The 17755-nt window shown below is 46.7% G+C and overlaps 1 protein-coding gene across 1 annotated transcript in view; it reads right to left on the bottom strand.

The window, feature by feature from the left end:
- Positions 1 to 17755, bottom strand: part of LOC126482251 (vitellogenin receptor-like) — a 221222-nt gene that overhangs the window by 48573 nt on the left and 154894 nt on the right. The window contains exons 23-27 of the mRNA XM_050106231.1: positions 17565 to 17678; positions 16544 to 16754; positions 14773 to 14951; positions 2991 to 3113; positions 400 to 642 (exon numbers count right to left, since the gene is read on the bottom strand). Coding sequence (XP_049962188.1) covers positions 400 to 642; positions 2991 to 3113; positions 14773 to 14951; positions 16544 to 16754; positions 17565 to 17678 — 870 coding nt within the window. The remainder of the gene's footprint in view (positions 1 to 399; positions 643 to 2990; positions 3114 to 14772; positions 14952 to 16543; positions 16755 to 17564; positions 17679 to 17755) is intronic.

The following is a 17755-nucleotide window of genomic DNA, read 5'->3' on the forward strand; positions in this document are numbered from 1 at the left end:
TCATGTTTGGAAGATGTTACTGCACTATGCACAGAGCTACTTTTCTGAGTAATTACAAATATTGTTGTGCATACCAGAAGCGAGCCTGTTACACTTGGCAATAACAGAATGGATTCTGTTCTCTTAAACATTTGTTTTGTAATATCCAAGTAGAATTGTTGTGTGTAATGGATGGACAGTATTTATCCTATTCTCACTTTTCAGTGCTAAAGAAACAAACTCTTCTAACAAACCAATTTCAAGGCTCAAACATAGTATTTAATATCACAATGAAAATTTATTTAACACATCTAATGCAAGTCACTAGCAAATGTATTGAATTGTGGATCTCATCTTTCTGCATGAAAGAATCTCTCGTTAACTTTTGCACCTGCAACATGTAGAAATCAACTCGCACACCTGTTGCCTTGCAGGACACCTTATCCAGGCGGAGCATGAAGCCAGCAACACAGCTACAGGAGAAGCTACCCGGGCTGTTGTTGCAGACCTGCGAGCAGACTGGGGGCCGATCTCGGCACTCGTCCACGTCGTGGCAGCTCTTTCCGTCCTGCCCGAGCTCGTAGCCAGCCGTGCAGTAACAGTGTGGGCCTGCTGGGGTCGCCCGACACTCCCCATCGCACGGGTGCCCCACACAAGCCTTGCCTGCAATGCGATTAACTTAACGAGTGGCCCCGAACCAATTTTGTTACAACTGTATGGAAGGCAACTGATTGCTAGGGGCAGTACAAGTGAAGAGTTACAATAAATACATCTGAGTAAACTTCAGATATGCTGACTGCAGCGTAATAAATCTTTCATTAAAGATTTAAATTTGTGACAGACCAACAAGGAATCCATATCACCTGTATCTTTGGTGCATTCCTCCACTTAGTTATCAGAGTATGCCTCCAAAGCTAACACACTGATTTTTCCTATAATTTCCATACAATGCTACAGAATGTTCTGTTATCAAAATGTGTGGGAACAGAAGGTGTCTTTTTAGAAGACTGCCACTGTCACTGTTTAAAACAGAAACATTAAGAAAATAAACAAGTGACTAGTACTACCAATTCAGAAACAACTACATGCCAGGATCGTATGGAAATCTGCACTGAAAAACCTTGCAAAACTAAAATGTTACAAAAGTAGTTTCAGTAGATAATGGAGAGACTAAAGAATCAACCATACATGCTTCTAATCAATTAGTCGAACATCAACAGTACCCACAAACAGCAGCAAAACAACAAAAATTTCAGCATCAAGCAATAAGTTACATATAACTTATGATCATTTAGCTTAGTACACATAAAGAGTGCTTAGATGTATACAGTTCAAAGTAAATTATACTACAAGCACGAATTCACAGTAAATGCAGGACCACAAAATTATCATTTGCAGGATAGCTGACTGGGGATACCAGCCACTGCTGACATGATTCTGTGTCAACCACATGCCAGTTCACAGTGTGATCTGTTCACATTTTTGAGACTTTTAAACGGAATCAAAATGACAGTATATTACACAGAGTGCCACTCATGTCAACTGTTTACTGTGACAGTGTTTGTGGTAACGTTGAACATTACAGAAATGCATTTCATGTATGGTAGTGCTGCTGGTAATGCACAGGAGGCTGCAAACATACAAAGAAGCTTACCCTGCCTAAGAGCAGCCTGATTGTAATGTTTACAAGGACCCATTAACACATGAAACAGCTTTGCATATGCCGCAGGGTGGGCAGGTCTGCACAAACTACAGCTGTGCTTGAAGATGTGGTGCTGGAAACAGCCTAACAGTCCTGGTATCTGAACAAGGACACATGCCACACCAATTCCTGGAAGGAACCACAGTGTTTGGAAAACAAAGCACCACAATGCAATGCACCTGTAACACCTCCACATTTGTCGTCTTAGTGAGGAAGCCTCGTCAGACTAAAAACATGCCAGTGGATAAAACAAGCAGTAGGCAACCATATGTTTCACAATTTTATTTACAGATGAAGCAGGGTTCATTCTATTGTATGCAATTGCCACAATTCTTCTGTTTGGAGTAATCTGTGCTCCAACCCACATGCTGTGCACAAGTCTCCGCATCAGTTATTTCTCACTGAATGTAATTTATTCGGCTGTACATGTTGCCAAATAAACTATGTGCAGAATTACCTTCAGTTTTTGTGGCATCTTTCAGGATGGCTCGAGTTGTTCTCTAACAGCAGTGCCAGAAGATGTGGTACATGCATTGAGCACAGGTAAAATTTGTTGCGATGATGAGACATCTACGGCACTGTGGGAAAGGAGAACCTGCTGTGGCCTCCAAAACCACCTGATCTGAATCCCATGGACTTCTGCATTTGCAGATACCTTAAAGGTGTAGTTTATCCATTCTAGTTAACACAGTTGAATTGAGGCACATACTTCTCAATGCCTGTCACTAATTTTAAAACTATCCAGGCACGTTTGAAAGGATTTGAAACCCTGACCAGTACAGCTCTGCAACTGTATACAAACTTAACACTTTGGATACCATCTTTAACTATGAGTACAGTCATGGAACCTTTGTTCTTTCATAACACCTGCATTTGTACCAAAATAACTTAATATTTTACAGCATTATTACCTTTCCCTAACTGGGATAACAGAATAAGGTCAGTGGTGACTGATAACCACAAGGTCAGCATTACCTCTCAGATTATTTAAAGGCCTTAGTTTATTGAGACTGTTTCTAGTATTGTGTGCTTTTAGTTGTGTGGGTATGACAGTTATTATACAACCTGCATGAGCTACAATTAATCTATTGAGACTAACAAAGGGGGAAAATATTTAGGCAAATACTGTAACTGCCTCTTCATAGATAATATTATTACATTCAGTTTTTTCAGTGTGAATGAAATATAGCTGGCACTGAAGTTAGATGTGGCACCAACTTTTTGAAGTAAAGTTATTTCAGATTTACCATCAATCGAAACCATGGAAGACAAGACTACACTTATCATTTCAGTTACAGATGTTACACACCACATTTGCCGCCTTCGTCACTGCCATCTTCACAGTCTCTGCTGCCATCACAAAGCTGTTCTAACTCTACACATTTGCCAGCGTCACATTCAAATCCTTTGCACACAGCTTTTTCTTCTTCCCCTGAAGAAAAAATGCAAGTTTAAGTTCACTTGTCAAAGAAAATAGCACAAAATATTTTTACAGAGGCTGAATAATCTTAAATGTTACCTCCGACAATTGTCACTGGTGATTTAATGTAATGCCTATAGTGCCAAGGCCAGTGGCCAATATGTTAGTAGCAACTAAGCTGAAAACACTGAAACAGGTAAACTACTCACATATCAAGTGCATCTTTAATACAGTGGTATCACCTTACATTTTATTTTATGGTGCAAAAACAACTAGGGTCATACACACCTATATCGAAACACAGAACAACGGGGAGGGGGGGGGGGGGGGGGGGGAGGAATTAAATTGAAAACGACTACACATTATACACAAGCCACAGAATTTTGGGTTTGTTTTGCTTTAGGGCTCAAAAAACAACTGGGGTCATATGCACCCGAGTCGAAACTATAGAGCATGAAGACAGAGGAGTTAAAAAACCAACTTTACATCAGTCCCAACTGACATAATAGAACACAGTTAAAATCAGGCACAAGGAAAAAGGGCTACAAAAGACACCATGCATAAATCAAGGTCCAAAATTAAAAATTAAATGGCCTTTGCCATATTGCTTTGGTGGATAAAAAATAAAAATCGATCGACAGCGCACATGTCATTTGCTAAAACGGCCGATAACTCATATGGCAAACCCAAGTGGGAATGTAAACAGTGAAAAAAAAATGAGCATTCCATCAGGAAGTGGCAGACAGTTAGAACTTGGGCACAATGTGTACAAAGTGATGGGGTAGCACCACTTATCAAATGATTATGGCTAAAATCCAGTGCGCAATACACAGCCTAGTTAAAACGTCATCGTCTTGGCGGGAGGGCAAGAGGTGGTCATCCAAGCCACTGGGAAAGGCTTAATAAGCCAGAGCTTATTCCCAAACATTGCACCACTGGTTCCACCAAGAGTGAGCAAGTGAAAGTTTTCCTGGACCCGCTTCACTAAGGGAGGGGCAGTGTACAGTGCACATGGACTTTGGAGGGCACTGAGTGAGTCTGAGCAGAGGACAATTGAAAAGGCTGTGTCACCGGCTGTACTCCATCCTCCATGGCCTGATGCAAGTTGAAGAACGCTGCTGTAAATACTGAGCAGTATGCCGGAAGCCGATATCGAAAGACACAAGTGCCGATGACGAAAGCACACCTGACCCCACGGTCAGTCAGAGACCCATCTGTGTATACAAAGGTACTATTGGTAAGTTCCATGTGAAGGTTGTGAAATTGAAGGCAACAGAATAGTGTCCTTAGGAAGCGAATGAAGGCCAAGGTTAACATGAGCCACTTCACAGAACCAAGGTGGTGAATGGTTCACACCCACTAGGACAGTTGCAGGCAGTGTGAAGTTAAGCCACTGTAGCAAGTGTCGAAAGCAGAACCCAGGAGGTAACAGAAGAGGGACGTGCTCGATTCTGGTGATCAAAGGAAGCATCTAAGAAAGAGGCATAGAATGGGTGGCCACGCGTGGCAGATAAACGGCATGCATACCTGTTGAGGAGAAAGTCACAGTGGTAGGACAGTAGAAGTATAGCAGCTTCAGCATACAGACTTTCAATCGAGCTAGTGTAAAAGGCGCCCATAGCCGGACGGATGCCATGATGGTGGATATTGTTGAGGTGTTGTAAGAGGGATGGGCGTGCAAATGCTTAAACAATGCACACAGTCAAGTTTTGAATGGACAAGGGACCGGTACAAACGGAGGAAGACGGTTTGATCAGCACCCCAGGAAGTACCATTGAGGACCCGTAGGACACTGAGGAACCGAATACAGCAGGCTGCCAGGTAAGACACATGGGAGGACCAAGATAGTTTCCACTCTAGCAGGCACAAGATGTAAAGATGGTGGGAGAAACCACTTGCATCGCCAGAAATTCATACAGACAGTTTTGTCAGTGGAAAAGCGAAGTCAATGCCCCATGTGTAAAGACGATCAAGACATCACTCAAGACACTGCTCAGTGAGATAGGTCTGTGGAGAACTGCAATAGATGGCAAAATAATCCACAAAAAAGGAGCCAGAGATGCCCAGTGGGAGACAGGCCGTTGCAGGGTTTATGGCGGTAGCAAAGACGACGACACTCAGACTGTAACCCTGAGGCTCTCCATTTTCCTGGATAAAGGTGTCCACAACAAGGCAGAACCCACACACGCTTTGAAAACTCGGTCTTTTAAAAATCCTGGAAGGAAACAGGGCAGCCAGCCACAGAAGCCCCACATGTAAAGAGTACAGAGGATATCAATTCCGCAGCAGCTGTCTTAAGCCCTTCTCCAAATTGAAAAACATGGCCAGTCTGGGATTTATGCAGAGAACTATTCATGACATGGATGGACAAAGTAACAAGATGGTCAACTGCAGAATGCCACACTGTGCTTTTGTCAGTAAGTTGTGAGACTTAAGCCACCATACCAGCTGGGCATGAATTATATGTTCCATCACCTTTCAAACACAGCTGGTAAGAGATGGGGCGGTAACTAGAAGGAAGGTTTTTGTCCTTAGGCATGAGTATGGTGGTGGCTTTACGCCGGCGTCCGGGAAATGTGCCCTCTGCCTAGATGCAGTTGTATGTGTTAAGCAACAAGTACTTGCCCTCAAGAGAAAGGTGCTGCAACATGTGAATGTGGATGACATCTGACCCTGGGGTAGAGGATTGGGATGAACTGAGAGCATAATCTAGCTCCCTCATAGTGAGGGCAGCATTGTAGGAAAAAAAAAGGAGGAAGGCAGGGTGATAGTGGGAGGAGCTCGAAACTTCTGCAAAATGGTGGCCCAAGGTGTTGGAGATGGCAATAGGGTCCATGATGACAGTGTCTGCTACTGTCAGGCCGGAAATTGGGGAATGGTTCTTGGTCCCAGATAGCTATCGGAAGTTGGCCCACATGACAGAGGAAGGGATGGAACTGTTAAAAGAACTAGTGAATGAAATCTGGCTAGCTCTTTTGCTGTCCGGACACAACTACATTTTGCACACACCTGTTTATAATGAATGCAGTTTGCCATCGTAGTATGGCAGTTAAAAATGTGGAGAGCACGTCTCTGTGCACCAATTGTGTCGCGGCATGCCTCAGTCCATCAATGGACTGGGAAACTATGTGGTAAAGAGGAAGCACAAGGAATGGAATGTTCCGCAACAGTAAGGGCAACATTTGTGAGATATTCCACCTGGTCATCACAACTGGGGAAATCTTGTTCTTCAGAGGTCGTCACGGAGGAGTAAAGATCCCAGTCAGCGTAAGCTGCCATTTGGTCGTGCCCTGTTACGGCAGAGGAGGTTAAGTTGGTTAAGAAGGTCAGCAAAGAGGGCATCTCTCTGACAGGCCGTGGGAGAACCCCAAAGGGGATGATGTGCATTAAAGTCAGCCCAATACGCTGAAGGAAGTCTGCCCTGGTGACATAGAATGATGGAGGGACGTAAATGGTAAGAGGGAAAATGTCAGGTAGGGAAGGAAAATGTGAACTGCAACAGCTTGAAGATGGGTAGTCAGATGGGTTGACTACGAATATTATCCCGCATGAGGAGCAAGACACCCCCATGAGATGAAATGCTGACCTCAGGGGGAAGGTCAAAACGTATCGATAAGAAAGGTGAAGGCTTAAAGTAGTAGTGAGGGCGCAATTTCGTTTCCTGAAGGTAAAGTACAAGGGGACACCGTGCGATGCTAAAAGCAACCATAAATCCTCTTTGTGGGACCGAAGACCACGAACATTCCATTGGAGGAGAGTCATGATGAGGAAGAGATGTAGTGGTGTCAGCTCGGCGGCTGCCGAGTTACAGCCGGTGAAGAGTCGCTATTACAGGTCACAGAAGCAGAAGGATCCTGCTCCATGGGGTCCACAGAAACATCGGCTTGCGCATGTGATTGGTCTGTGGAGTCCAAAGCTGAAAAACAGTTTGTGGTGTGCTCCAGCGACATGGAGATCGGCCAGGCTAAGGTAACATGTGTTTACATAATCGAAGAGTATCTTCGAGTTGGCAAAGGAGAAGACAGTTTGCCTTTGGTGGACTTCTTCAAGCCTTTTCGGTTGAAGGAAGATGCAGGTGATGTTTGGCTGGAGGGACAGAGTAAGTTTCACAGGGAGACAGGGAGGCGAGAGTTTGATGGCTTGTGCAGCTGGATGAGGGGGGGGGGGGGGGGGGGGAGATGATAATGCTACTTTCAACCTCAGAGCTGAACTGGAGGTCAGCTGTCTGCATGGCCATGTCCTCCATGGAGCAAGGGGTAACAAGAACAGAAGTATAGGTGCCAGAAGGGAGAGCGCAGGGTTTGTGACTAGCCAGTAACTTATGAGCAACTGGGTAAGACACTTTTTCCTTTATGCAGATCTCACTGACAGCCCACTCATGAAGATACATGGGACAACCCCGAGAGGAGGCGGGATGGCCGCCACTGCAGCTGATACAATGGGGAGAAGAAAGTGGACAATCCCTCTCGTGCGCATCCCTACCACAGGTTACACATTTGGCTGGGTGTTCACAAGACTTTCTAGTGTGGTTGGAATGATGACACTGGTAGCAGCGCATCAGGTTCGGAATGTACGGCCAGACTGTGATGATTCCATAGGCTGCTTTGATCTTTGACAGAAGCACCACTATCAAAAGTGAGAAAAAGAGTGGGGGGGTAGGCACTAAGGAAAGGCAACAAACACTAAAAGGAACAAAGGAGGACAAGAAAACAACAGAGATATCAGAAACAGAAGAGGGTAGACAAAAAAGCAGATTACAGTGGCAATGGAGGCACTCCGGCTTCCACAAGGACACCGCTGGTCACCTGACTCACCCTAAAAGCTCATGTCGCTGGGTGAATGCCACAGTGGTGCACTCTGACTAGTAAACACAACGCTGAGAGCGCAGCCGAACCATAAACCTGACTCCCCTAGTCAAAGCAGGATTGGAAAAGGGCTCTGTAGAGCTGCAGCAGCATAGAGCAATCTGCTACTCAGTTGGTGTTGCTCAGGTAGGGGAGGGTATGAGGTGCTGCCAGCACTTCCACTTAAGCTGACAAAGGTGAGGAAGCCAAGTCAATCAGGTGTAGAAAACCAGTCCTAACAATCGGTATGCCTCCACTATAGCTAGTGGATCATCATGAAGGTTAAGTTCTGGTTCTGGATGAACAGTACAACACTGACAGAAGCGCATAACACAAGACTGTGACTGGAAACTGTGGTCGAAAGCCCATGACTGCTCCTTGTGGATGGCTCCCTGTAGGACCCACTCAGCAACACCAGTACTGGTGGAGCAGTATGAAATGCAGATGTCTTCTGCAAACAGGGAAGCTGAGACAGACAGCCCTACAGCTGCTGCTAGACCATTAACGGCCACTAAAAATAGACAAACACTCAATACAGAACACTGCAGGACCACATTCTTCTGGATGTGGGGAGGAGACTATGGGAGGCACCAACTTGGAGACAAAGTATGAAGCGACAGGAAATTCTGGATAAAAATCAGGAGCAGGCCTAATGTGGCAAGGACACGTCATCGCCAGGTCGTGTCGTACGCTTTTCGTAAGTCGAAACAGACGCCAACCAGGTGCTGAAGTCTGGAAAAGGCTGTTCGGATAGCAAATTCTAGGGACACGAGATTATCAGAGGTAGAGCAACCCTGGTGGAAGCCTTCCCGACATGGAACCAGTAGGCCACATGACACCACAACACCCAACCCTCAACCCACAACCCCCAACAACCAACCGCTTACAAAGGGTGAGGCTGGTGGGCCGATAGCTATCCACATCAAGTGGGTTTTTACTGGGTTTGAGCACTGGAATGACGGTGCTCTCCCGCCATTGCGATGAAAAGACGCCATCGCACCAGATCTGGTTGAAGATAATGAGGAGATGTCGCTTGTAGTCTGATCAGAGAGGTTTAATCATCTGACTGTGGATCCGATCTGCTCCGGGAGGGGGCGGGGAAACACGTCCGGTTGGGGGAGGGGGAATGCCTACGGGGGTAAATGTGTCAGGGAAATGTTCAAGGGCACTGAAGAGCTCCCACTTTATAAATGGGGTGCTATAGGATTCACTGTGGTGTCTAGTAAACAAGGAGACTGACCCTTCCACCCGCCGATAGTGTGTGAAAGGCTTGAGAGTAATTCTTCAGCGCAACGTGCTCGGCCGGGAGGGGGGGGAAGACGGGGGGGGGGGGGGGGGGGAAAGACGGGGGGGGGGGAAGACGGGGGGGGAAGACGGGGGGGAAGACGGGGGGGGGGGGAAGACGGGGGGGGAAGACGGGGGGGGAAGACGGGGGGGGGGGAAGACGGGGGGGGAAGACGGGGGGGAAGACGGGGGGGGGAAGACGGGGGGGAAGACGGGGGGGGAAGACGGGGGGGGAAGACGGGGGGGAAGACGGGGGGGAAGACGGGGGGGAAGACGGGGGGAGGAAGACGGGGGGAGGAAGACGGGGGGGAAGACGGGGGGGGAAGATGGGGGGGGGAAGACGGGGGGGGAAGACGGGGGGGAAGACGGGGGGGGAAGACGGGGGGGGAAGACGGGGGGGAAGACGGGGGGGAAGACGGGGGGGAAGACGGGGGGGGAAGACGGGGGGGGAAGACGGGGGGGAAGACGGGGTGGGGGAAGACGGGGGGGAAGACGGGGTGGGGGAAGACGGGGGGGAAGACGGGGGGGGAAGACGGGGGGGGAAGACGGGGGGGGGAAGACGGGGGGGGAAGACGGGGGGGGAAGACGGGGGGGGAAGACGGGGGGGGGAAGACGGGGGGGGAAGACGGGTGGGGAAGACGGGGGGGGGGAAGACGGGGGGGGGAAGACGGGGGGGAAGACGGGGGGGGAAGACGGGGGGGGGAAGACGGGGGGGGGAAGACGGGGGGGGGAAGACGGGGGGGGGGGAAGACGGGGGGGAAGACGGGGGGGGAAGACGGGGGGGGGGAAGACGGGGGGGGAAGACGGGGGGGGGAAGACGGGGGGGGGAAGACGGGGGGGGAAGACGGGGGGGGGAAGACGGGGGGGGGAAGACGGGGGGGGGAAGACGGGGGGAATTAGGCACTACCACACAAGTCGTCAGTGGATAGATGGGAGAAGCCCATGGCTGCAAATTGATAAATCAATGGCTGAGTAACTACCTCGAGCCACAATCAAATGTGTGGCGGCCCCAGTATTTAAGAGGCAGAGGTCGAACTGAGACAGCAGAGTTTCGACATCTCTGCCTCAGCCACTATGCACCTTGCCACCACACAAGGGGGTTATAGGTGTTAAAATCTCCCAAAAGTAGGAAATGTTTAGGGAGTTGATCAATTAGTGCAGCTAATCCATTCAGGTGTACTACACCATCTGGAGGAGGTTATACATTGTAGACAGTTATTTCCTGTGCGATCCTTATGTTGACTGCCACAGCTTCAGCTTCAAGATGGGTTTGAAGGGGCACAGTGTCACTACAGACTGAATTTAGGACATAAACGCAAACTCCACCTGACACACTATTACAGTCGCTACGGTACCCGTAGTATCTCTTATAGCCACGGAGGGCGGGAGTCCGCATTGCCGGGAACCGGATTTCCTGGAGGGCAATGCAGAAAGCAGGTGTAAAGCTAACAATTACCGTAGCTCAGCCAGGAGGATGACATTGTGATACTGGGACAAAAAAATGGGGCGAGAGCTAGAGGGGAGACATTTGTCCTTTCCAGGTTTCGGAACAGGAATGGCTATAGCTTCCCACCATCTTCTGGGAAAGGTACTGTCGGTCCAAATTCGATTTAATGGTGAAGGAGGTAACTATGACTACGGTATGATAAATGCAGCAACATTTGGACGTGGATGCCATCTGGTCCTGGGGCAGAAGAGTGAGAGGAAGAGTGCATGTTTGAGTTCCTGTGTAAAGAGAACAGTATTATTACTTTTGCTATTTTGAGAGGAGAAAACGAGGTCGCAATTCTGCTGCTCGTTTTTTTTTCAGAAGAAAGGCTGACAGGTAATTTGAAGAGCTTGAAATCTTAGTAAAGAGTTGACCCAATGAGTAAGAAATTGTGACAGGGTCCACTAAGGTATGATGCGTGACTGTTAGCTCAGAGATAATCTACCTTTTTTTGTTACAGAATGGATGGCAATGACACCCCAATCAGAGAGGTATGATTGGATCTTGGACTGTTAGACCGTCGAGCAGCCTGGTGTAAATTATACCATGGGATGAATTCAAAGTTCTATGGGGCTCAACAAACACAGCATAGCTGTGGAGAAGCAAAGCAGCAAGCAGTAGTTGTGCTTGAGAATCAGAAGTGGTCTCCAAAAGCAAATTGCCATTCTGTAAACAAGAGCAGCATTTCACAGGACCAGCAATTGCACCAAAACCTTTATGAATAATAAACTGATTGACTGCGGCAAAGGATTGACTGCGGCAAAGGATTGACTGCGGCAAAGGATTGACTGCGGCAAAGGATTGACTGCGGCAAAGGATTGACTGCGGCAAAGGATTGACTGCGGCAAAGGATTGACTGCGGCAAAGGATTGACTGCGGCAAAGGATTGACTGCGGCAAAGGATTGACTGCGGCAAAGGATTGACTGCGGCAAAGGATTGACTGCGGCAAAGGATTGACTGCGGCAAAGGATTGACTGCGGCAAAGGATTGACTGCGGCAAAGGATTGACTGCGGCAAAGGATTGACTGCGGCAAAGGATTGACTGCGGCAAAGGATTGACTGCGGCAAAGGATTGACTGCGGCAAAGGATTGACTGCGGCAAAGGATTGACTGCGGCAAAGGATTGACTGCGGCAAAGGATTGACTGCGGCAAAGGATTGACTGCGGCAAAGGATTGACTGCGGCAAAGGATTGACTGCGGCAAAGGATTGACTGCGGCAAAGGATTGACTGCGGCAAAGGATTGACTGCGGCAAAGGATTGACTGCGGCAAAGGATTGACTGCGGCAAAGGATTGACTGCGGCAAAGGATTGACTGCGGCAAAGGATTGACTGCGGCAAAGGATTGACTGCGGCAAAGGATTGACTGCGGCAAAGGATTGACTGCGGCAAAGGATTGACTGCGGCAAAGGATTGACTGCGGCAAAGGATTGACTGCGGCAAAGGATTGACTGCGGCAAAGGATTGACTGCGGCAAAGGATTGACTGCGGCAAAGGATTGACTGCGGCAAAGGATTGACTGCGGCAAAGGATTGACTGCGGCAAAGGATTGACTGCGGCAAAGGATTGACTGCGGCAAAGGATTGACTGCGGCAAAGGATTGACAGTGGCAAAGGATTGACAGTGGCAAAGGATTGACAGTGGTAAATGTGGCAAACATAAATGATAAAGTACGTGGTTAAGAAACAAGCCATTCTGTCAGGAAATGGTGAACTCTCACAAGCTGAGAGCAATGAGCACATGGTGGTGGGGGAGTACCATTAAATGAAGATGGCTAAAGAGACAGTGCCCAATACACAACTTAGCTAAAATAAGGATGTTTCGGCCCTCTCGCTGCAAGGTGGTCATCCAAGCGGATTGGAAAAGCTTAATTTCCTGGAGCTTGTTCCCATGAAGGAAGGAAGGACCAATGGTGAAGCCAAAATGACACCACCTGCTCACAGACATCAAAGGGAGAGGAAGAACTAGCAGACCAAGGTACAAGGACCGCAGCCTCAAAAGAAGTGCCAGTGGCCTCATTTCTTGTCAAACCAATGTGGCCAGAAGCCGGAATAAAATCACAGTAGCTCTATCAAGAATGAACAAGTGACAGCTTTACTGTGCCCACTGTAATAAGGGATGGACGGATTACAGTCCACTGACACTCTGAAGCACACAGAGAGTCAGAGAAGTTGACAACTGCAAAACTTGTGTCGCCGGGTGTACTGAATAGCCTGATACAGGGCAAAGAGCTCTGCTGTAAATGCTGAACAGTGTTCTGTAAGTCAATACTGAAAATCTGTGCCAATGATGAAGGCACAATTGACACCACAGTTAGACCAAAAGCCATCAGAGTACACAAAAGTACTATGGAGAATTTATGCGCAGTCATGAAACTTTGGCAGTAGAATGAGGCCCGAGTAGTGTCTTTAGGAAGCAAATGAAGGCCAAGAGGAACACAGGCCCCTGCCTGAAGCCAAGCTGGTGAAATGTTCACATGCATTGCGAAAGTACAGGCAACGTGAAGTTAAGCTGCTGAAACAAGAGACAAAAGCGAACTCCAGAAGGTAACGGAAGAGGGATGTGCCGCCATACTGTTGATCAAATGAGTCATCAGAGGAGGCGGCATAGGATGGGTGGCCACGCATAGCAGACACGCAGCATGCATATCTCCTGAGGAGAAAGTGAAGGCGATATGATAGGGAACTTCAGCCGCTTCGGCATACAGACTCTCAACCAGGCTAGTGTAAAAGGCACCAGTGGCCAAATGGCTGCCATGATGGTGGATAGTATTGAGACAGCTTAAGAGGGATGGATGTGCAGGTGCAGAAACAAAACACCCATAGTCTAGTTTCGAACGAACAAGGAATGGAGGAGGGTGGTCAGATCCACTCCCCGGGAAGTACCACTGAGGATACGTGGGACATCAAGGAACTGCGTACAGCAGGCAGCCAGGTAAGACACGTGAGAGGACCAAGAAAATTTCCTATTGAGCACGAGCCCCATCAATTATGCCAGAAATTCATACAAACAGTTTTGTCCATGGAAAAGTGACAGCCACTGTTGATGCTCCATGAGTAGAGACAACTGAGACATCACTGAAGACACTGCTCAAGGAGGCAAGTATGTGCAACATATGGCAAAATTGTCAACGAAAAGGGAGCCTTAGTGTCTGATGGGAGACAGGCCATAATAGGGTTAGTTGCGATAGTAAAGAGAATGATGCTCAGGACGGAACCCCTGAGGAACACTGTTTTCCTGGATAAAGGTGTCCGACAAGAACCCACAAGTACCTTGAAAACTCTATCTTAAGAATTCCTGAAGGTAAGGGGGCATACAATCACAGAAGCCGTACTTGTGGAGAGTACAGAGGATACCAGCCCTCCAGCAGGTTCATAAGCACTTTCCAAGTCGAAAAACACGGCCACAGTCTGGGATTTCCACAGGAAACCATTCATTCATGACATGGGTTGTGGAAGTGACGAGGTTGTCAACTGCAGAATGGCACCCTAAATGCACAATGTGCAGTGGTTAGTAAATTGTGAGACTCTAGCCACCTGGGGCACGAATTATACGTTCCACCACCTTGCAAACACAGCTGGTGGCAGAAATGGGGTGATAATTGGTAGGAAGGTGTTTGAACTTGCCAGGCTTATGTATGGGTATGACAGTGGCTTCACACCAGCATCTGGGTAACAGGCCCTCTGCCCAGATGCTATTGTATGTATGATGGAGAAAGTGCTTGCTCACAAGAGAGAGGATCTGCAACATCTGAATGTGATCATCATCCGTGTGACTGTGTCCAGCAGGACACTACTAATGCTACATCTGAACATTACAAGTTTGATTTTCCTACTCATCTGCATTAACTTACATTTTTCCACATTTAGAGCTTGCCACCACTCATCACACCAACGAGAAATTAAGTCTAATTCTAAGTCATCTTGTATCCTCCCACAGTCATTCAACTTACTTTGAACTTCAGTTGATCAAAAATTTAAGTGTTTTTACTAAAATTCCTGACTAAGTATGTTAAAGCTGAGGCAGACAGAAACTACCCTGTGGAGAGGCTCACCTGTATTCAGACTGATGCACCTACTGGGATCCTCATCTGTGGCATCCCCACAGTCATCCCTCTGGTCACACAGCCAGCTGATCGAGATGCACTTTCCATTCTTACACTCGAACTCGTCTGCAGCACACACACAGTCCCGTTCATCTTCTGCCTTCGGGCAGTCCACATTGCCATCACATCTAACCCAGAAGCAAATACAATGTGAAATTAATTTAAATGCACTGAACTAATCTGTGACAACACTAAATTTCTGTACAGATGTGTGTCGTGCTTAACCTCTTTACAATAGAAAATTTGAGGTATACACAAACTGATTTCTTGCCTGTCAGGAGCAGTCACCTTAAACACGAACCTACCTGATCACAATTACAGGTCTCAACTTTTCAGTGTCACTTCTCTATCCCTTAGACAGGGCTTGAGCCTGTTTCGCAATAACATGGAATAATCACTTGAAGGTGAATTGGGTCAGTCATGGAAGTGTGCTAGGATAAAGTCATGCTACAGCCACTGCTTTTGTAAATCAGTGCTACTGGAATCGAGGTCAAGTCACTGATTTTCAATTGTCACAACATTACCTACATTTTTCTTTAACAATTTTTCAAATTTTAATCTGCCCAGATAGCCACACATTAGCATGCCATTTCTGGGTATTAGGGATACACACCAACTCCAAATCAAATCCGCCAAGATGATTAACAATGAGGGCCAGTATGTTTATAGCCTGGATGTGGTTTTCAAGTGGTTATCCATGTCTGATTAGGTGAATACCAGGCTAGTACCCAGTCCCACCTCAGATACACAGTTTCACACAGGATAACACTAGGTGCTACTAAATCAGGGTGCAATCTTCCTGTCACCTGCGGTAAAGATGTGGTGACAGTTAGGACATCTGGCCACCCTCTATCACAAACACTAGCACCCAGCAAAGACACAGGAAAAATAAGAAAGAACAATTTTTCTAATTTTTAGAACTTATCACTGTGCACACAAACACACTTCAACAAATTTTACATTTCAGTTTGATGTGCAAACATTGGAATATTCTTATCACTGCATTCTGAATACATATAAAGTGACCATGAGCTTGTTTTCAGCTATATTCTTACAGGTATGCCTTTGGAATATTTTAAGTCTGATCATATCTGTTGTGTTCAGTTACATGTATATTTGTGTACATCTTCCTGCACAGTTCTACATATAAGTGACTGATGTATGGTGGAACTTGCACCTGCAAATTCTGAATTCATTGTTATTCAGTTTTGGGCTTCCATTTAATGTGCTCTCTCGTTAGTACGAGGATATTCACAGTCCATCGGTACACGCCAAATGTTAAAATAACCACAAAACCGACACTACAGTCGAGACAAAACGGTTCAAATGGCTCCGAGCACTATGGGACTTGACTTCTGAGGTCATCAGTCCCCTAGAACTTAGAACTACTTCAACTTAACCAACCCTAAGGATATCCATGCCCGAGGCAGGATTTGAACCTGCGACTGTAGCAGTCGTGCGGTTCCAGACTGTAACAATCAAGACAGCGTAAAGAAATTCTCGACAGCACTTAGTGTTACCAGCTTTTGACTGTTAAGTGCTGATGGCAGCAGGCACAAACAGTAGCTGTCTACAGAGGTTGACAACACTTAGGCATTCTGTACACACATTTACAAAATCTTTACATTATTGCTCGAGGCAGGTCCGCAAATCTACCACCTGCAACTGTCAGGTATTAACTTATGCCAACTCAACTACAGGTGATATCCCTCACTCTCACCTCTGCCCCAGAGGAACACACAGCCCCTGCCGAGACCAGCAACTGAACTCTTCCTCACTGCACGTGACACTTTCAATTCTTGCACCCGACCGCCGGCAATCACTCTCGTCTGAGTCGTCGCCACAGTCGTCTACCAGGTTACACACCAGCTGCTTGTCCAAGCAGTATCCATTTCTGCAGGAGAACTCCTCGGGATCACAGGTAGCTGTCGCTGTGAAAGGAAACACATTAGTGACAGTTTTATCGGGCTTAAATGGTATCGATGAATGGATTCCAATGTGCAGAACATGCTGAGAAAGAGTGACTTGAGATTTTGTGGCACATTTATTTAATGCAGTATAGGGATCCCATGCCCCCTGCCACATCCAGTTGTCTGAAACCCACACTGACCTATTTTTGTTCCACTCCCAGACAGCAATGCCCGGTAGGAGCACGAATGCCTCTGCATTTGCACTTAAGGTCACAATTATTCCTAGTAGATGGCTATATACTAAAACCTCATTTGGAATCTACTCACTTTTACATCCTTGACTTCTAGATAGTTCATCTACAAGGAGATGACTGAAGTGTGTATAACAGATGCCATCCAACCACAGAAGCCACCTGAAGATGTCTAGCAGTTGCCACACAAACAGTATCCAATTTACATTAGAGAAATGTAGTCATCTAATCAGGAAAACTTATAGATTCTGTTTTGTATTTCAGAATCAGACTTTACACCTGTTACACAACAGATCACTTGAATGCTTCAACAGGAAAATGAACACTAACATTCACCCTTCAATTGAGTACTGCAGCTACATAACCAATAACTTACTTACCATTTGAAAAAGCTAAGTGAACAACATAACTGCATTTGTAATTAGTTAATAGTGATTTATCTGTCTTAATGTACACTTTATTATCTAATTAGCTTCTAGGGAACATTTTTGGTAATTTATCTTTTATATTTTTGTGAAATCTGAGTTTCTATTCATGCCATGAGAGGAAAGCTTCAACATAATATAATGTTTCTACTTACTGCAATTCTCATGTTCATCTGTCGAGTCTGGGCAATTCACTTCCCCATCACATTCCCAGGTGTCCGGTATGCAAGCTCCGGAATGGCACCTGAACTCCGATTCTCCACATATAACTGCAATGTTGCAGATAATTTAACAAAAGCTTCCAGTAAACAAATGCAAGATCACTGCAGGTGAAAGTATTTGATAC

The sequence above is a fragment of the Schistocerca serialis genome, chromosome 5 (assembly GCF_023864345.2).
Source record: "Schistocerca serialis cubense isolate TAMUIC-IGC-003099 chromosome 5, iqSchSeri2.2, whole genome shotgun sequence".
NCBI classification, from domain to species: Eukaryota; Metazoa; Arthropoda; class Insecta; order Orthoptera; family Acrididae; genus Schistocerca; species Schistocerca serialis.